Below are 20810 nucleotides of genomic sequence, written 5' to 3'. Positions count from 1 at the left end.
TTTTTAAACAAACCTTAATTCCGTATTAAACTGTAAACCCCATTCTAAGTTTACCTTCTGCCTTAAGGTCTACTGTCAAAGCTTCTTATACTTAGTTCTCTCTGTGACGAAAGCTTAAGGAGAACGATTTGTCAGTTGAGAACCCCCTCTCTCTCTCTCTCTCTCTCTCTCTCTGGGTTTAGATATTTATGGTTCCCTCATGGTTTATCCTCGTTTGTTTGCTTATCTGTCTGTCTTCAATCGTCCAACTAATTTTAAAACTCACGAGTGAAATGAATTCAAGGATGTAAAATTTGAATTGACCCGCCAGTGGCAGTAAATACAATATTAACAATATGACAATACTATCGCAAATTACCTGAAAGAGATGTTAAAAATGTTAAATTTTGAAGATGCAGAATCATTGTGACCCTTGATTAAAAGATCCATATTTACTGTGTGTTATAATCATTACAGTAGAAATGTAGTAGTGGTCCTGAGATGAGGCCAGGGTTATAAAGTAACGGTCAATGTACTGTTACATGTTTAGTTGTCAATGTCGTCAAACTTCATTTAACTTGATATCATTTTCTCCCTTCACATGATTTTTTTAATGCCAAAATCACCATGACCTTTTTGCTAAGAATAACAAAAACTGATGCCCCCGTATGAGGCTCATCGCCAAGGTTAAAGTTTTTCAAAAGTAAGCAAACTCCAAGGTCAAGGTCATGAGGTAAAAAAAAATTAAAGAAAGGCCTTGTCAAAAAGAATATAAATATGAAATTTGAAAACCCTAACACCAACCAGAAGTTGTGGCAAAAGTTAAAGTCTTTCAATAATAGGTCAAACTCTAAGGTCAACTTTATGAAGTCAAAAACGTGGAATCAAAAGCTAGGTCTTGTCACGAGAAAAACACACATGAAATATGATAGTCATGTCACTAACTATTAAAAATATTATGGCAAGTTTTTCAAAAGTAGGTCAAACACCAAGGTCAAGGTCAGGAGTAAAAAATTTGGTACCCAAAGATAGGTTGTCCTGTCAGAATGAATACACATGTCAAAAGTTGTTGAAGATAACGAACAGTGATCGATCTCATAAAAAATCTGTTAACAGGGCATAAAACATGCCCCATGGAATTTCCGGAGGTGGAAACACAGGTGCCTAGGAGGAGTAAGCATCCCCTGTCGACTGGTTACACCCGCCGTGAACCTTATGTATTGATTAGGTAGACGGAAAGTATTAAAACAAAGGCTTAACAATTGATATGATGTTTGTCAGTCAAAATACGACCCAAGATTAAAGTTTTTCAGTAAAATGTCAAACTCCAAAATCAAGGTCATGAGATCAAAAATTTGGTACTCAAAGATAGGTCTTGACACAGTGAATACACGTGTAAAAAGGTGAAGATAACGAACAGTGATCGAAATCAAAAAACCTACAAACAGTACAAATAATAAAAATAAACAAGAAACAAAATTTATAAACAAACGGGGGTTTTCTGCTTCGAGACTGAATTCCAAGGTAATTATTGTTACCTATCATATTTTTTGCAAGCAATCAGTCAGGGAGATGTTCTCCTATTAGTCTCTTAATTTAACTTATGAAATATGTCGGTCAAAATACCACCCAGTGATACGTTGTATTGCTAACAAGTTCATTATAATGACCATAGAGTTTACGTAATGCTGAATTTAAATGAGGTTGTTGAAATTCCTTTAATATAAACTTATTTGTCAGTAGTCTGGCTCGGTAAAAAAATTGATCGTACTCAGAGCATGCTCTTGAGTATCGAATAAGTTGAGAGACATAAACATCAAATGCAGGTATTGGTGAAATATCACTACATAAGGAAGGTATGCATCTGTTTGGCCCTTATCTTCTATAGTCAGTAAAACATTCAGATATGAATAGATGTGACAGATCTATGGTGTCTTTTTTCGAGTTCGCTGGGCTTAACCGAGTTGTCATATGAATGGAAGTATTTATTTTTAATTGATAAAACGTCGTCGAATATTTGAATGTCATATTGAATACCACAGAAAGTGTTTTCTTTTTCTCGTTTAGATGGAATGTAAAAACAGGTCGGCTAATAAAGGAGCAAATTAATGCTCATCGAAATTCCAACATTTAAAATTTTCTAAAAATTCTTTGGAGTTTTTGGAATATATGAAATAAGAAAGTCGTATCATTTAACCATTCAGAAAATATGGCAAACGTTAAAGTTTTTCAAACGTAGATAAAAACCTAAGATCAATATAATGAAGTTAAAATTAATGGTACCCAAAAACAGGTCTTGTCACAAGGAATACACATGTGAAATATGAAAGTCCTAGCACCAACCATGACCAAGGTTAAAGTTTTTCAAATGTAGGTCAAAATCCAAGGTAAAGAGGTAGAATAAATTTACTTAGCAAAATTTTACATAAATTTAACGAAAAAGGTCTTAATTGTCACAAGGAATAAATATGTGAAATATGAGAACCTTAACGCAAACCGTTCACGAGATATGGCAGAGGTTAATGTTTTCGCAGACAGACAGACGGACGGACAGATCAAAAACTACTCGTATATGCCGCCAAATATTTGATTGCAGAGGCATAAAAATAGCTTGATGTGAGAAGTATTTATCACCATTGAAATACACACAATAAAACGTGTCATCCCAATTTAACAACAATCCACTGGTTACACTGGAAGGAAGTGGATATGGTAATGACACACATAGCTTCTGACAGAAGTTTTAAATTGAATAATACTCATATTGAAATCTTTATCAGACATGAGGTGTTTTGAAGAAAGGAGGACAAATATATTTTAGATTTACGCCTGGTTCTACAATTTGCTACAATTAGTGTTCATAAAAATGTTAGTTCAAGTCCATTCAATTACAAGAATTCCAACTTTGTGTTTGTGTATAAAAAAAAAAGTACTTGCTTTACATACGCAAAAAAGAAAATACGATAAAAATACATGATAAGCCAAAAATATTAAAATTTCCTACGAATTTAAAATATGTTATTTTTTAAATCTTTGCATCTTGGCTTCTTATTTATAACACAAACTTAGACAAAGTCAAATATGTCGTATGAATATTCATAAATCGAAACGACGCGGACAAAAAAGAGCATGCTTAAACAATTGCAATAAATTAATTTCTTAAATTCATTAAATATTTGAAAAATAATTTCAGTTTATCTGTAAGAGGTTCATTCCTGGTGCTGGTCTTCACTGAGAATTTTGATTTACTTGGAAGCGGAAGATGATTCCAGTTTTGTCACAGAAATACTTGTGAACAATAGATTTCTCTACACACACCCACAATCCTTCTTTTTCATATTTTTTCATCAGAGGTTCTAGGCTGTTGCAGTACTCTGGTATATTTAAGTATTCTTCCCTCATCACGATAATTATCATTCCACCTGTACAATGAAAGGCAAAGTATGCATGTTAAATCTATATCGGCTTTACCTGTGTTTTGAATTGGAATCTGTGTTTGAATGGTAGATAGGCAATCTAAACATACACTTCTTTTTGTGAAACCATCCAAGCTAATTCACTTTATAAAATTGTTATTGAACTTATAAAAATAGTTATAATAGTGCTTAAAAGTTTCTGAAATTTTTGATATAATTGTTTATATTTGTATACTGACCTGGTTTTGTGATTCGGATCATTTCTAGTAACCCATCTGAAGGTATATGACCACTTCCAAACCCTCCAGAACAAACAACACATGGATATGTACCTTAAAGTGATTCACAGTCCGTAAGTTAAACATTTTTGATAATGTCATTTATATAAAATTTAAATTCTAGTATATGTTAGAATACATATTAAATTCTTTAAAATGTGAACTATCAAATAGTTTGTGGGAAGTTTTGGCTTAACGTATTTTACCGTTACTGATGTTTGGGGATGGCTCTACAGACAGAAACTCGCAGAAAAACTTCTCATATATATTTTTCATCCTTGCTTTTCGGAGCATGTTTTCACTTGGATCCAAAGCGTGGAATCTCTTGAAACCTTTCTTGACCAACTATAAATTTGATAAAAAGAGGTTTTTGATACACAGCTTGTGAAGTATCTTCTGACCCAATGCTGTAAACAAACATTTATTTTACTCCTGCAAAAGAAATTGAATAATTTAAACTTGAATCTACACTACCTGAAGATATGTCCATATCAATATGACTAATCATAGTTTGCTGCTCTTGAGAAGATTTTTATGTTTTTTCCCCTATATTGTATTTATATGAAGCAGAATTTATTCCAAAACATCTACATTTAAAGATGAAATCTCTTTCTTATGTCCCCCGTTTGATTCAATACGCAAGAGGCATGTTCTGTGTATGAAAAACGAGGCAAGCTATTGCTAAATAAGTTGATGGTACAAGGATAATAACAGTTTCGTTTAAAGTCAAAATTTTTGCAAATTCTAAGGTCGATACAATGGCCTTGCTAGCAAATACAATCTATCGTTAAGTCAAAGGTTGGCTGATGTTTTTCATACAAATTGTTCGGCCATTATGTTCACACTGAATTGTGTACGGATTTTTCCATACAGAATACCATGACAAGGAGCACACGGCCGGTGTGACGGGTCGACAGAGGATCCTTTCTCCTCTATGGTATCCGATCCCACCTCTGATGTTTTAGAGGTCCGTATTTACTCCGATCCCAATTTGAATTGTTTTAATGGACTTGTGAACCTTTTTACTGTTTGTTTATTGTTTAAAGTCCCTCTTGATAATTTTCCACTCAAATGGAGACGCCATCACTTGCCGGTGGAGAGTATCAAATTTTGACCTATACTCGACACTTAGGGCCATTAAGCATTGAGGGATCTTTTTCGTGCCAGCACCTACTGCGACACGGGACGTCGCTTTATACGGTCTCATCCGAAGTACCCGTCTCCACGTCCCACAGTGGGATTCGAACCCGCGACGAAAGGATCAACTCCTTACTCCACGACTCTACAGCGAACACTCTAACGACTGTGCCACTCGGGCGACCCTTTTTACTGTTCGTTATCTTCATAATCCATGGTATTTTTGCCCATTTTTCTGCCGATAAAAGATCGCAGTAGAAGTATAAACTCTGTCACAAAAAACGATCATTTTTAGCCCACTCCTAATGTCTTGAGTTATATAGATTTTTTTTTCTAATTTCGAGCCATTAACCCTTGAATGATCCAAGGAAGGCAAATTAAGAATCGAAATATTTTTTGTGAAAATGAGTACTTAGCAAACAAATCCATTTCAATCTAATGTCCGTGTTCAAAAGCTACCTTAACCTTATGATTGATGTGAAGATTTAGTTACTTTGAAAAAGGAAATGCTACAGAAATTAAGATCCTTGAAAAATGTAATCTCTTAAATTGTTACCTCCTCGCCTACCAAACCGGTGCCTGCTGCCACGTCTAAGATTTCAATCGTATCTTTGTTGCTTGGAAAGCTTCTGTCAACGGCTTCAGCAGCGTATGCTGGTCCATTGTACCTACCAGGCTGCAGGTGCTAAATAACATTTTTAAAAAATGAGAGAGAGAGAGAGAGAGAGAGAGAGCAAGCTGAAACTGGGTCATATATAAAGGTTAGAAGTTTGTGATGAGAATATTACAAGTTAAAAATTAAAAAAGTGATGAAATTTATCAATATTTTTATTGAAAATTACATCTTGATATAATCTTGTTTTGAGGAGGACAGGACTGTCCTATTTTTTAATTCAGAATAAGGCTCATGAAACTACTTCCTTTAACGAGGTTGGATCCTGATATTTAAAGTCTTAAACTTTTTTTGTCAAGTATATTAATTTTTTAGTTTCTACACACATAGCTTAATTAAAAATCAAAACAAAAAATGGGGGTCAACACGCTTCTTTTGGCGCTACAGTACATTTAATATGACCTTTTTGCACTGAAATTTGTGTCTTAATCAAAAATCACATCTTCGACGTTTTCCCTCCAATGTTTTTATCCAAATAAATCATGGGACAAATTAAACTATTAGTCTATTTAAAAAAAGACACTTCAAAATTATGATTAAGAAAAAGTTTCAAATTGCTTCACATAATCAATTATTTGACCTTTCTGCACTCAAAAAATGTGATTTTTCTGGCATTAAAAATTTAACAAGCAAGAAAATTATTTTAAAGTCTTAAACTTTTTCTGAATTTAGGCAGATTGATCAAAGTTATCTTATATATTCAGAAAATAAAAACAAAAGTGGGGGTCTATGATGTAATTTTTTAGATATTACTAAAAAGATGTTAATTTTATGTTAAAATTGGCAAATTTTTTTCCTGGAGTTTCAGAATATATTTACTATATTTGTCACAATATAATGAAAGAATTCATAAGAAATAATTTAATAGATATTTCAGAACCAGAATAAAACATTTCACTGCAAAAAACCGCACTGTGTGCAACCAGCGTGAAAAAATAGGAATCTAAACTTAACAGTACTGTATATATTTCAAAAGGGGACAAAATGATCATTTTCTACTAAAAAACCTTCCGCCACAAAATATAGTTCCTGGCTTAATCCTCTTTGAATGGTTTTTTCATTGGATATAGTTTAATTTGCATTGTAGAATTCAGATTTAATGTTTGAACTTAAAAATGATGCAGAATTTTATAAATAAAGGTCCAGATCAAAATCTGCTCAAAAACTCAGGATCAAACCTCCTTAATTAAAACCTTTACCAAATTACATCTGAATTGGGATCAAGACGTATACTGCATATGTCGTCAATAAGTGATGATATTCTGATACTATATTATAGTATATACATGTAGTAAATAGAATATATATACTATATTTCAGCCAATATTGGATAGACTTCTAACTTGAATGAAAACTTTCTTTGATTTTCTTTAAAGTCAATAAAAAGATGAACATGAGCCCTCATAGCTATTTTTTAGTGTCCAAAAAGTGATCAGAATTGAAATCCGATATGTTACACTGATTTTTCGTGTCACTCATTTTAGCATTTGTGGCACTGTTCTAGATTCTCATTCTCGAGTGCTAGTATCCTCGCCAATAATTTTCAGAAAGATGTATATGATCTTATTTATCCTGCCTAATGAGTATATTCAATAATCTGGTTTTGAGGAGGACAGGACTGTCCTATTTTTGAATTCAGAATAAGGCTCATGAAACTACTTCCTTTAATTAAAACCTTTACCAAATTACATCTGAATTGGGATCAAGACGTATACTGCATATGTCGATTTACAATTTAATTTAATCAATTTAATTCTAAGATATTTGTACGTATAAATTCCATGTATTAAATCCATACTTACTGCCTCGTAATCGTCCCATTTGTTGTAGTAATCGATAACCTGTTCTTTACTCAGACCACCAGAGAAAACTCGGGCATTGACTTCAAAAGCTTTTTTGTCTTCGGAATCCATATTCTGTAGTTTTACATATTAAATTTTTCAAATATTAAAGACAATGTTGCATTCATACTAAATCTAAATATATTCACATGCAATATGCTTCAAACCATGTATTATTGACTGCTTCTAACAAAATTTTTTTAAAAGTCATACTGATTTCCATAGAGTATTTAGGAGATAAAGTTTGGAGAAAATATGTAAAAACGGATTTCAACACACATATTGTCAATTTAACACCTTTATTTTTTACCTTTGAGCTAAAAGTTCTGCATTCAATCCTTAACAAATATCTTGTGAAATTCTGCTTTCGTAAGCTGAGATTGCGTGTAATGCAATGTACAAAAAGAAATACTTGTGTTCTGTTACAATGCTCAAAACAAAAACGCACAAACAAGCTTCCTACATCTACCCCTTTCCCTAATCGACTTCCTGACAAAAGCGATGCTATCATCCAAACACACGAATTTGTTAGAGCATTTACATATTTGTGTCCATATGCTTCCTTCCGATATACAACAGCATAGGGACTTCTTGTCATGTGCAGGTGTGGCGTTACAAATTAAACAGCACCCCTTTTTTATTAATTATTATTCTAAGTCTCATGAATCTTTTTCTGCAGTGCCTGCAATATTTGATTGATAAATTGTGCGTTGTTTTACGTCCCGTTAGAGATTTTTCACTCATATAGAGACGTCACCATATACCGGTGAAGGGCTTCAAATTTAGACCTTTACTCGGCACTCAGGGTCATTGAGCAGTGAGGGTTCTTTATCGTGCCAACGCCTACCGTGACGTGGGACCTCGATTTTTAAGGTCTCATCCGAAAGACCCGCAACTTTCACTCCAAAGTGCCGAGCACTTGGCGAAGGAACAGTTGCTGTGTATCTCTCAGTTGATTCGATAAGCAAGAGCATGCTCTACGTACGAACAATTTCTAAAACGAGATAAGTTATTGACAAACAAGTTGACGAAACAAGAATATGAACAGTCTCGTTTAAAGTCATCTTTTCGTAAGTTCTATGGTCGATACAATGACCTTGTCAGCAAATAAAATCTATAATTATGTCATATGCTGACTGACGTTTTTCATACTAATTGTTAGGCCATTATTTACACACTGAATTGTCGACGGATTTTTCCGTTTTTTAACTATCATGACAAATAGCACACGGCGGGTGTGACCGGTCGGCAGGGGATGCTCACTCCTCCATCGCACCTGATCCCACCTCTGTTTTTGAGGTCCGTCTTTGCTCTGCTCCCGATTTGTATTGCTTGAATGGAATTTGAGCTTGAATACTGTTCGTTATCTCTATATTTTTTGCTACCTATTTTTATCAACTTAGGTCAGTCGCGGCCGTGATTCGAACACACGACCTTGCGATCACGGAGCGAGCGCTCTACCGACTGAGCTACCGTGACGGTGCAATATTAGTTTGATAGTTAATTGATAAGTGTTTCTTGCGTCGTGGTGTGAAACATGTAAAACCAACTTCCCCAGTAGGCCCATAGTTCTAGCCCTCGACAGTCACATTTCCACAAATGCAATCCAAATCATAGTCTCAGTTGGTAATCTTTTTAAAGTAGTTTTACTTCAATAGTTTTAATAAATTTATAAAGTATGCTTTGAAGAGGGAGGGGAGGGGGAACTAATAAACAATTGCTCATATCAATCCTAGAAAAATTACAGTTCAGAGAATTTATATTAAAAGAACATTTTCAAAATGCTCTTCAAATTTTCATTGGTGTGATTGCAATCATCAAACTGCACTTTTCGCACTGTTTGATCGATTCAATCATTGATTATGAAAGAAAAAGCGAGCAAGCTCACATAATGAAAAAAGACAAAGAAAAAAAAAAGAACCGTGATCGATCTCAAAATACCTACGAACAATATACAAATCTGTGAAAAGGGCACAAAACACGGACCCTCGGAAATTCCAGAGGTGGGATCAGATGCCTAGAGGGAATAAGCATCCCCTGTTGACCGGTCACACCCGCTATGAGCCCTATGGATTGATCAGTTAGACGAAACAATACGTAGTCAAATTAAATGCAAAAACAAAGGTCTTACAAATTATATTAAACGCGTCAGCCAAATACCGACCCAATTATATGTCATATTTGCCAACAAGGTCATTATAACGACCATAGAATTTACGAAACGCTGACTTTAAACAAGGTTGTTAAAATCCCTGTAACATGAACTTTTCTGTCAGTTTCCTGCCTAGGTTTAAAAATAAATCATACTCAGAGCGTGCTCTTGAGTATCGAATATCTTGTCTACTAGACGTATACACGCTATTCAGGTGTTGGCAGAATATATCTAAATGTCGAGTTGAAGGCCTCAGCAAGTGATTTCTTCTCATGTAGAAGTTTTCAAATAAATTCTCTTTCATAGGAATATATAAAACATGTCGGCCAATAAAGGAGCACAATTATTGCCCATCGAAAATGTCAACAGTTTGTTGGAAGACCTGGGGCCCGTTTCACAAAGATTTCCTAAGATATTTCCTAAGATACAACTTATGATATGCCTAAGTTACAACTTAGGATGTTCCTAAGTTTTGTCATAGCTGTTTCACAAAACTTTCTTATCTTATTTTTTTTCCTAAGACATATCTTAAACCATTTATATAAAACCTTTACGACCAAACGGGATCCCCCCCCCCCTTTCAAAAAAAAACAAACAAACAAACAAACCAAAACAAAACAAAAAACTGCGAGGTAAAAATTAATTCGTATGCAGAAGTTAATAGGCAGTCTCTTTGAAATATGAGATTTATTTTTCTTAATTAGGTGTATTGTTACAACATGTATGTTAAATATACAGGTACGAGGGCTGTTCGGAAATTATTGAGACATTTTGTATATTTTTCTTTCTAATGAACGTCTTTCGGTGAAAATTTGCATATACGTTTGACAAACATTAAGAATTCATAAAAGCAAGAAATATTTTACAAATATTAATTTTTTTTTCTCTTCAATGGTATATAAATGTGTCAATGGTAGAGGTACCCGCCGCAGTCAGGAAATCACGGCCAGGAACACGTAAAGTTCCTTTACAGTACCGTTGTCAGAGACCTTTGAAGTTAAGTACTAAAATTGGTTCGTTGTCATGACCTCACAGGTGAGGTTAAGATGATATCCGTCCGGTGTCATAACTTCAGAGAACTAATAATTAGTTTAATTTCATTTTCCAAGTGAGTTAATTGATTATAATCCCTCAAATTGTAATGGGAAACAGAACTGACAATATATTTGTTGGTGCATCAATAACGTCAGATATTAACAGGTTATATTACAGTAGTTTGCGTTGGCGATACACCACCCTGCTTGAAACTTATTTTGATTTGTTTAAATTTTCTTTGAAATGAACATATTTTTCTTTTATACAATAAACAATATCCAACACTAGGTACAGTTAATATTATGAGGTATTGTTAGCCCCTGAAATAAAATTCAAAGCAAAGTAAAACTGGAAATTTTTGCTATAATTCAAATTATGTCCGTTGTCATGACAAGTTACGAAAATTCAGTCCGTTGTCATCGGTCCGTTGTCAGAATTGCACAGTATACAACATTGGTAAACTACTGTTTAACGCAATCTATTTATCACTTATAACTGAAAACAGAGGGAAAAGATGTTGGAAAGGAAAACCGGTCATACATGTATCATTTCGCCGAACGAATATGTAATTTGTCCGAACAAATTTCTAATTTGTCCGAACAAATATCTAATTTGTCCGAATGAATATCTAATTTGTCCAAACAAATATCTTATTCGTCCGAACAAATAAATATTTTTTTTATCTGGCCCTCGAACGGCGCCGTAGGTTTCGAACAAGTGCTGATAATAGAAAATTTAAAAGCATGTTTCATCGATAACATGGCACTTATTCTTCTATAATTGTTTCTATGAGAAAACCTTGATAATTCATATTAAATTCAAAGGATCAATCTCATTACAAAACAAAATAATTGAATATATTAATGGGTGGACGATTTAATGACAAAGTAATTTAAGATTTACAGAGCTTCAAAGTTAGACTTTTAAGGGTGAACACATTAGCAGCACGAAGCGCATGCAGTGCATTTCACTCTAGTGTGGAGGAGCAAGAGAATTGATCCTTACGTCACTGGTTCGAATCTCAACGCGGAAGTCAAGACCGGTATAAGTCCTATATCATATTAGTCAGATGTCGGTACGAAATAAATCTTTTTTTCTGTTCTATGTCCACAAGTGCCGAGTACAGATCTAAAGCATCCCATAATAGGCAGTCAGTTGTGTTCAAGGGACATGAAGCAAGCAAGCAGCCAAACAACAGACGTTGGCATCGTGTACAGCTGATCATATTTCACTTTTGTAACTCATAAAATTATCTTTAATTTTTACGAATAGTAAAATAAAAAGCATACTATTCAGTATGTCTATTATGATTTTTATTTGGTACTGCTGATATGCACACCAAAATACATGCACGTATCTAGTAGACTTGGAATTGAAATTACTTTATTGCATTTTTTTTTAATTTCAAATTGTTGAAATTTGAGCTGCTTTCGGACAACAAACAAAATTTGAATTTCTTACTACAATCATCATGATATTTGCTTAAATCTGTTCTCTCTACATGCATAAGGCATCGCTTTTGAAAGGTGGGGGAGGGGCTAGAACAGTAATTGGTAATTGACCTGAAATTTCTTTGACAAACTACACAGAGAGAAGAAAGTCCTATTTAGGGGTGGCTTAATTTCCAACTTCTTGGACGAGAGAATTGACTCTACTGAAATGAAAAGCGAGGGGAGGAGGGTTGGGGCAACTGACCTTTCAAAGAATACTTCCATACTAATTAAATAAACGGTATAAGTTTAAGTTGGGGACCATCCCCTCTCCCGATATTATGTGCCTAAAGAATAAATACATCTGATCATTTCCGCACCATTTCATAGACAGACTTACATGCTAAGACAAGTGCCACCGGACCATATCAACTTAACATATACTGACAACGGACAATTTGCTTATAATTGTTAAGTTCTCATATATTTTGCGTTCTGCAAAAGACTGTAATATGCCTTATGAAATGAAAATAGAGCTACTTTTCAATCTAAGAAATTAAAGTGCTTTTTACATAAATTGATGACGAAAAATATATTTTTTTCACCGCACATCCATGCTTTTACACCATGGTATGTATTCGGCAATCAAAACTACTCGGAATATATAAAGGGTAACAGAGACATGATTTTTTGTCATGAATACTGAATGCTCTATCTGTTTCCCAATACTTAAATGTATTTTTGAAATTGAACAAAAACATGATTTTTTTATGCATTCGGTAAAAATTCTTGTATACATGTATTTTGAATGACACCGGACGGACATTATCTTAACCTCACCTGTGAGGTCATGACAACGAACCAATTTTAGTGCTTAACTTTAAAGGTCTCTGACAACGGTACTGTAAAGGAACTTAACGTGTTCCTGGCCGTGGAAATCAGATATTGAAAATAAGTAACACCAATGTTCAACACCCCGGTGGACCCATAATAAGAGCGAAAATAATTCAATTTATGTATATAATTTTTTTATTTTATTTTGACTTCAAGTTGTGCAAGTTTGTTAGAATACTGATTAGAAATACGGAGATCATTAAAAAAATTAAACGCGGTAAAGAAATCTGATAACGACGACAAAATGGATTTTGACGTCAAGGCGGCGCAGCGAGAGATCTAAAATTTTGTGTAGCGCTGTGTAAAACTCCTTTCCAGACTGACCAACCTGCTAAAACAATAACAACTAGAAAAGAAAACATGTCTAAGGGTTTGTTACATGTATTTCATTGGTATATATTTTTTTCTAACCTATAATTCAACTACAGTAAAATCAAAAGCCCCGGACTACCATCAATTTTTACCGTAACGGAATTAATAACGTTGACCCGCGTTGTCATCCTGTATAAATGATGCATGAAAAATGTACAATAGTGAAGCAATAGCACACATTTTTTAAAGAATCCTTTAAGAAAAGAGACAGTTTGATTTTTGTATGGTATATAATTATGATAACAAAGAAAGAAGAGTAAACACTTCCCGATCGTTTCACATGCAAAATCATCTCCGACTGACGTGAAGTTAAAATGACGTAGCGATGCTGCTCCAGGACGATAGACATATGCATGTTTATTACATTTTCAACAGTGAAATACTGTGATTTATTTATTGAATAAAAGTGATATTCTCTCACAGTGTGAAAGAATACCAAAAATGATATTCTCTCACAGTGTGAAAGGATATCAAAGTAAGTAAAAAATAATTTCTGGCCTGTCATAAAATAGAGATAGTAACTTTAGAAGCATCTTGATAGAGCTAAAACTACAATTTTCTTCCTAAATATGTTGCTAAAATCCATGCTATGTAATGTTTTCAATCTGACACACAACTTCTAAGCTATGACGTCTCAACCGCTCAACTATGACGTCAAGCCTATGACACTGTGTTAAGAAAAGACAGAGGCAAAGAGAAAATGAAAGAAAATGTAATAAACAGAAAATTCAATGTTTTATAGATGAATATGGAATTTATTTCACTCGTGAGACAGGATTTTTTGATATTTTCACTCGTGCTTCGCACTCGTGAAAATATCAAAAAATCCTGTCCCACTCGTGAAATAAATTGCATATTCATCTACAAAACATTGAATATCCTCTATTTATTATTCCAACGGAACTTATCTAGTTATCCTTTAAATTAGAAATTTTGTATAATTGTTTTATTCGTTCTTTATAAAATGTTGACGAATTTTCCTGAAATTATCTCCGACCTTTATGGAGTTAAAGTAATTGTCTCAATAATTTTCGAACAGCCCTCGTATATATAATTCCTGATCATTTATCAACAGCAAAGAAACGTAAGGTAGACGTTAAAATGCCTTCGCTGGATTTAATTGATGTTGAAAAGGAAAGACTGTAGATAGAAAAGAAGAGACTTGATGTGGAAATGAAAAGACTAGAAGTCGAGGAACAAAGGCTTGCTATAGAAAGGACAAGATTACAGCTAGAACAGGAGAAACACAGCATAAAACTCTGTCAGCTGGGCATTATTTCCAATGCCACTATCACTTCTCAACAATAAATATTTATTTTTTATCTTTTTATTCTTATTGATAAAATTTGCACATTTTACACGCAATACTTGTCACAGGTTACTCTATATGAGTTGATGTACATATAAGAATAGAAGAAATTGTTGCTTAAAATCTTGCGTCAATCAATTGTCTTCTAACTTCTGTTCCGTCATTCAATGTCCCACGATACACATTGTCGTTTCCGTCATTAATAACGGCCCTTCCAACTGGGTCTGGGACTTTATTGTCAATGCATATATTATGCAGAACTGCTGTTGCAACTATAATATTGCAGGTTCTTTTAGGTGAAAACTGAAGTGCACCACCTGATGTGTCCACACAACGAAATCGCATTTTCCATACACCAAAACATCTTTCAATGACGTTTCTTGTTTTCATATGAGCATTATTGTAGGCATTTTCTTTAGCGGTGGTTGGGTTTAGAACAGGTGTGAGTAAATATGGTTTAAGTGGATACCACTGTCACCTAAAAGCCACCCTCTTGAAATTATCTTGTTTTCTAAAACTTGACAAAGTTTAGAATTGTTCCAAACAAATGAGTCATGTGATGACCCTGGCCATTTTGCTACTACATTGAGAAACTTTAAATTGGTATCACACACAGCCATGGTGTTAATTGAATGATAATTTTTCCTGTTCACGAAGACATTTTCTTCAAAACTCGGAGACTTAATTCCAACATGTGTTCCGTCTATCGCACCAATAACATTTGGAAATCCACGTATTCTTGAGAAATGGAACATAGTATTTGTAATTGCAGTCTCATCAGTAGGCATTTTTATATATCTTGGACTGATTTTTACTAAGGATTCAGACACATCCCTAACGATTCTTGATATGCTTGCTTTACTTATACCATGCAAGTCAGCAGTAACCGTTTGGAAACTCCCCGTGGCTAAAAACCGTAAAGCAGCCATGACTTGGAGGGATGGTGAAAGTGAGTGTGATCTTCTTGTAGACCTTCTGATATCGTTTTCGATCTCCCCACTGATATCCTGAATCAAATGGCAAGGGAGTCTAAACTTTGAGATAATCTCATGATCATTCATATAATCCATTGGATCATTTCTGTCTCGAAATATTCTTTCTCGTCGAAAGAGATTCCTATGATTTATAATAACATAAGTAGCCGCCATATTTAGTCTGTTCTTAAGACATCGATTTACCTCTCCTAAAGTTAAGACACAACTTAGGAATTTCATAAGATATGAATAGTTTAGTGAAACGGATAAGTAATGAACTTAGGAAAAAGTTCTTTCCTAAGATATAACTTAGTCCTAAGTAGGCTTTGTGAAACGGGCCCCTGGTCTCCAAGGACGACTTAATCAGGTCGGGTACACTACCTTATATGGAAGACAATTTTCAACACGTGACGATGTTTTCGTCACACCCGTTCTCCAATCAATTGAATGAGTCCCAAAGCATGACAGTCTACTACGTGTTTACGATATAATAGCGACACGTGGTTTTCATCGGTTTACTGCATAATATTTACTTCGTCACTGGAAAAACCGTAGAGCTTCTTTTTTACTTCATAATGCTGAAATTGAAAGATTATATTCCAAAGACACTGCTCCATGCTCACATTTAATATTGAAGTTGTTTTAGATGATTAATAGTTGCTTCAAATTCCTTACTAGTAAACGCTTTGACGTTTGCATGTACATAAAACATTTTGAAAATATTGAGGGGTTAAATAATAACTGCGCACCTTGTACTGCTGTTTAAAACTATGTACACGTATATCACATGAAAAAAAAAAACTCTCAATGCTTTATCGACACGATAGCACCTACGTCTCCTGAACAATGGTTTAGGCCGATGTATTTTAAGTTGATATAAGGCTTCATAAATCAAATTTTGTAAATGTGAGCATAGAAATGAAAGATTATACATCATTTTTAATATTTCTGTTCATAAATCTCAAAAAAGAATTGAAAATGAGTTTCCAAGGGACAATTCAAGTTGCCCTTTCTTTTCAACAAAACTAAGTACTTGTAGTAGCCCATAATGCATTGCGACTCATTCATCAGTGGGTAAAGTACAGTACCCGCATCGTTATTCTTTACAGGATACACGATACGATAGGATACACGCACGATACGATAGGATACACGCACGATAGGATAAACGCAAAACACGATAAACGCAAAATACGATAAACGCAAAACACGATAGACCTGATAAACGATCTTCACGATAGGATAAACGCAAAACCTGATAGGATTGATTCAAAATGCGAAACGTTTTTTGACAAGACGAAAAGTTTTCTTTTTCATATACTATAGTATGATAATTTTAATTACTTACAAAGCCGCAAATCGAAATGATAAAACATTTTAAATTTATCATGATAAAACATTTGAAGTAATTATGCTTTGTAAAAGATATGGTGTTTTTGTCAATAAAATTGATCGTCTTCAAATTCAAACTGTAATTATTTTAAGAATAATTCCACTCTATGATGGAAATTAGGCGATTTTTTTGTGTAATTATACAAATGTCGAAATTCCTTCGAATCGTTAAATTTGAGTTTTGAGTTCGTAGACAAGCGAAGTTTTACACCCAAGTGCAATAAATTCACGAAACGCTATAAATATATTCATTATTTTAACAAATAAAACCTTATGAAATTCATATAAACATTGATTATTTTTACGGAAAAACATGTAAAAAAAAAAATGAAATATTTGGATTCAATATCTTTTGCTAGAAGTCTGCGAAGTATCCAAAATCGCCTTTAATTGTTTGTATTTAATAATTCAAATCTTACAAAAAAAAAAAAAAAAAAAAAAAAAAAAAATACTAGTCATAATTTGGGGGGGGGGGATTGAAAAGTTATTGTTATAATTATTTTAAGGTTACTGCTTTCTCCTCCAAGTTTTTACGAATTTGATTTATATTTTATATAAATTAATTAATTTTTTACGTTTTAAAATTGCTGAAATTGCTAGTTGCATTGAGACAGACCGTGCACTGGACTGTGAATAATTAATCTCTCCTATATATAGATATACATGTATATGTCACACATATCCCGTGTACATAGAAATTATTTACATATTCCAAGTACATTCCAAGTACATATATTGTATATGTATATATGAGGAAGGAGACCTGCGAAAAAAATCGAATTTAATAAAATTAGTAAACGTCACTAGATCTGTCATTATCTATTATCCGAAAAAAAATATCGCATTTCCATTCTTTTGTATTTATTTTGGTATTTTTATAGGCCTGTAAGATTAAGCTAGAAGGGAGCATGCAGTTGTATAAATAAAAAAAATGTTACAGTGTACCAGCATGTGTAGTATACAGTAGTAATATAATGCTTATATAATATTGCCCATCGACAATAATTATGTCTTAAGCCATTTTTGTTTGCTTTTTAAAACATTTCTTTTTAGACCCCACCCCTCCCCCCGGCCGCCCCCGAAGAAATGATATTGCTTTCTTAGCGTGCTTGTGTTACATGTATAAGCATTTACAATAACAGAATTTGTATCTACTATAGATACGTGTAAACTAAGCTTACAATGTATATGAATATATTTATTGGGTACTTAATCTTTGTATTAAATAACATTGAATGGTTACGTACACTCGTTTACAACATATTAGAACACACACAAAAAATAAATAATAAATCGATTTCCACAATTTGACAAGTGGATTTTCGGATTGAATAATTGTCAATTATTGCTATTAGACTTTGTAATAATTGTTACAAAACTTATCTTATATAGGACGACATCGGCAAAAATTAGACAAAACTTTGTAAATTATGAAAGTCTTAACCCCATTTGAGGCATAGTCAGCGGGGAAGAGGGGGTCCATAACACCCCCCCCCCTAAAAAAAAATCCGATTCAAAAAGCCAAAAAATAAAATAAAATAAAATAAAATAAAAATATATTGAATTCTTCAATATAGTCACGTATTATTTGCAATCGATAAACACGAATAAATTAAATACAAGGTATTTACCAGTCTTGTGTATCACCGCAGAACCGGGCGATTTTTTTTCATGTATCTTTGAGACGCCTTTACATGTAACAACGACAGACAACACAGAAAACCCTAAGATCCAGAAGTACCGCAAGCGCATTTTTTTTTATTTGATCACACCAATCATGTTTATGACTGTTAACCTATAAAAATTACATAAAAATATACAAATGAACTAAATCAACGGAGTTTGGAGGACAAACCTCGCCTATATTTTATTTGATTCAATTATTCAATTTTTAATCTGTAACGGAAGTGTACATTTACCAATTTTCTTAGTATAAAATCTTTAATTGTTAATTAAGTGTTGTTCATAAAAATTATGAACAATATCCAGAAAATAAGTAGATGCATTTCACTGAAACCCAGTAGGGTTCAAGATAAATACTTGACACCAGGTGAGAGCTATAGTTCAGGTATGTCTACGTTGAATACACACGGGCCGGTCATGTAGGAGAAAGGGGGGGGGGTGTCTTGACTTGACAAGAAGACAGTGTACGGATTAGGCAGTTAGGTGTCAGTTCTATTGTCACGGGAGCGCTTCCACCTGTCACTAAGTTACGATATACAAATGTATATTACTTCATCTCCGCGCCGAAGTAGGTAAGATGTATAATAGAAATTTATTTGGTTTTGTATATTTATTTTTTACATCTTCTAAATGCAGTAGTTAAATATGAATGGCAAATTAAACATCTATGTTATAATATACACTTATCAGAGAAAAATAATAATACAAAGGAACAACAAAACTTGCGCGCAAAGACAAAATTTATGTTTCCGTTATTGATAAAATGATAGCCTTAATAAAGATACTGTTTTTTTTTTTTTTTGTTTATTAATAATTTATTTTTTGCACACATACCTAATGTTTTATTTTTCTATAATTGTCAAAACGAAGTTCATAAAGGTCTCGCTTTTGTGACTCTGAATGTGTAAAGGGATTATAATATTTTATCTTTAACAAAAATATTTCTTACATATTGACAAATTTAGAAAAAAAAAAAAACGAATGATTCAAATAGTAGATCGATTATTTCATGTACAAAATAGAATTTGACTTTCGATTTATGCTCTCTGCTTGGTGACGGTACTTGACGTTTATTTATTTATTTATTTATTTATTTATTTATTTATTTATTTATTTATTTATTTATTTATTTATTTATTTATTTATTTATTTATTTATTTATTTATTTTATTTTCTTTAAAAAATATACAAGAGTTAGAGTATTAATTTCTCTTTTTGTTCAACAGTTAGATTAATCCTAAATAAATTAACAAAACGAAAGATGAACTCGAAATATCTCGGGTGTTTCTTTTCAAGGTAAAGGTAAAAAGCGAGGGTTTCCGAATGCACACGATAAACGCAAAACACGATACACGATAGAACCTGATAAACGATCTTCACGATAAACGCAAAACCTGATAAACGGAAAACACGATAGAAAACGCAAAACCTGATAAACGGAAAACACGATACGATAGGATACACGCACGATACGACAGGATACACGCACGATACGATAGGATAAACGCACGATAGGACACGATAGAATTGTAAAGAATAACGATGCTACTGTAATTTACATGCAAATTTATGCTGACGTCAAAAAATCTAGTGGTCTTGACCTGTTAAGGTCAGACGACACGTTCCTCAAATATTTGCTTTTAGTCTCTCTGTAATTTACCAAAAATATTTATAATTATTGTTATCTTGCTATTTCTAAACTGTTTTTAAAATATCTTTTAAAAATGAAGACTAAAAAATTGTTATATAAGCAATTCAAGTCTTTTCCAAAAGGATTATATAGGAAACACCATCCTCCGTTACCTTCCACAAATGCCTGGTAAGGTGCCTCAATTTTTTGCGAGGAAACTTGTTAAAGTAGAAATACTTCAATGACAAATTATTAGGAAAAATTATATATTATTGAGGAACGTCAATGAGGAAGTGTTCTCCAAACCAGAATTGGGTAATGATGAAGTGCCTTGCGGAGCGTGAAATACAGAAATTATGCCATTGTTTGGAAAAAGTTCAGTAGATGTTTTTCTGCAGCTTTCTCACAAGTCTTAATAATACATTTCAAAAAATCAGAATAAAGGTAAATGATACTAAAAGAGAGATGAAGATGCACGTCTTTGTAAACAAAGTAACCTAAAAGCACTGACCGTCAGGTGACCTCGAAGCAATCTCATTGGTTCCCTCAGTACGGTTGATTTGGTAAAATTCTTTTCTAACTTTTAAGATTAAAAGGGGGCATAACCCGAAAAAA

General features: G+C 33.4%; 1 protein-coding gene across 1 annotated transcript; it reads right to left on the bottom strand.

The window, feature by feature from the left end:
- Window positions 1-3164: 3164 nt before the first annotated feature.
- Window positions 3165-14861, bottom strand: LOC133181128 (methyltransferase-like protein 27). The gene is made up of 6 exons (XM_061315669.1): window positions 14667-14861; window positions 7286-7399; window positions 5367-5495; window positions 3880-4018; window positions 3635-3727; window positions 3165-3401 (listed from the first exon to the last, which is right to left on the bottom strand). The coding sequence occupies exons 1-6, from the start codon at window positions 14859-14861 to the stop codon at window positions 3208-3210; spliced, it is 864 nt and encodes a 287-aa protein (XP_061171653.1). The 3' UTR covers window positions 3165-3207.
- Between the last annotated feature and the right edge of the window lie 5949 nt (window positions 14862-20810).

The sequence above is a fragment of the Saccostrea echinata genome, unplaced genomic scaffold, assembly GCF_033153115.1.
Source record: "Saccostrea echinata isolate AGI-Se365-2 ecotype Australia unplaced genomic scaffold, CSIRO_AGI_Sech_v1 ptg000008l, whole genome shotgun sequence".
In the NCBI taxonomy this organism is placed as follows: Eukaryota; Metazoa; Mollusca; class Bivalvia; order Ostreida; family Ostreidae; genus Saccostrea; species Saccostrea echinata.
This window is presented reverse-complemented; position numbering and strand designations above follow the sequence as displayed.

What these genes read in the sequence shown, in the direction of transcription:
- LOC133181128 (XM_061315669.1), bottom strand. Translation starts at nt 14,861, where the DNA reads ATGCGATTTCGTTGTGTGGACACATCAGGTGGTGCACTTCAGTTTTCA. An exon ending in CATTGAATGACGGAACAGAA is followed by an intron (nt 7,400 to 14,666) that starts GTTAGAAGACAA and finishes GTAAAACTACAG; the next exon opens with AATATGGATTCCGAAGACAA. An exon ending in AATGGGACGATTACGAGGCA is followed by an intron (nt 5,496 to 7,285) that starts GTAAGTATGGAT and finishes AATGTTATTTAG; the next exon opens with CACCTGCAGCCTGGTAGGTA.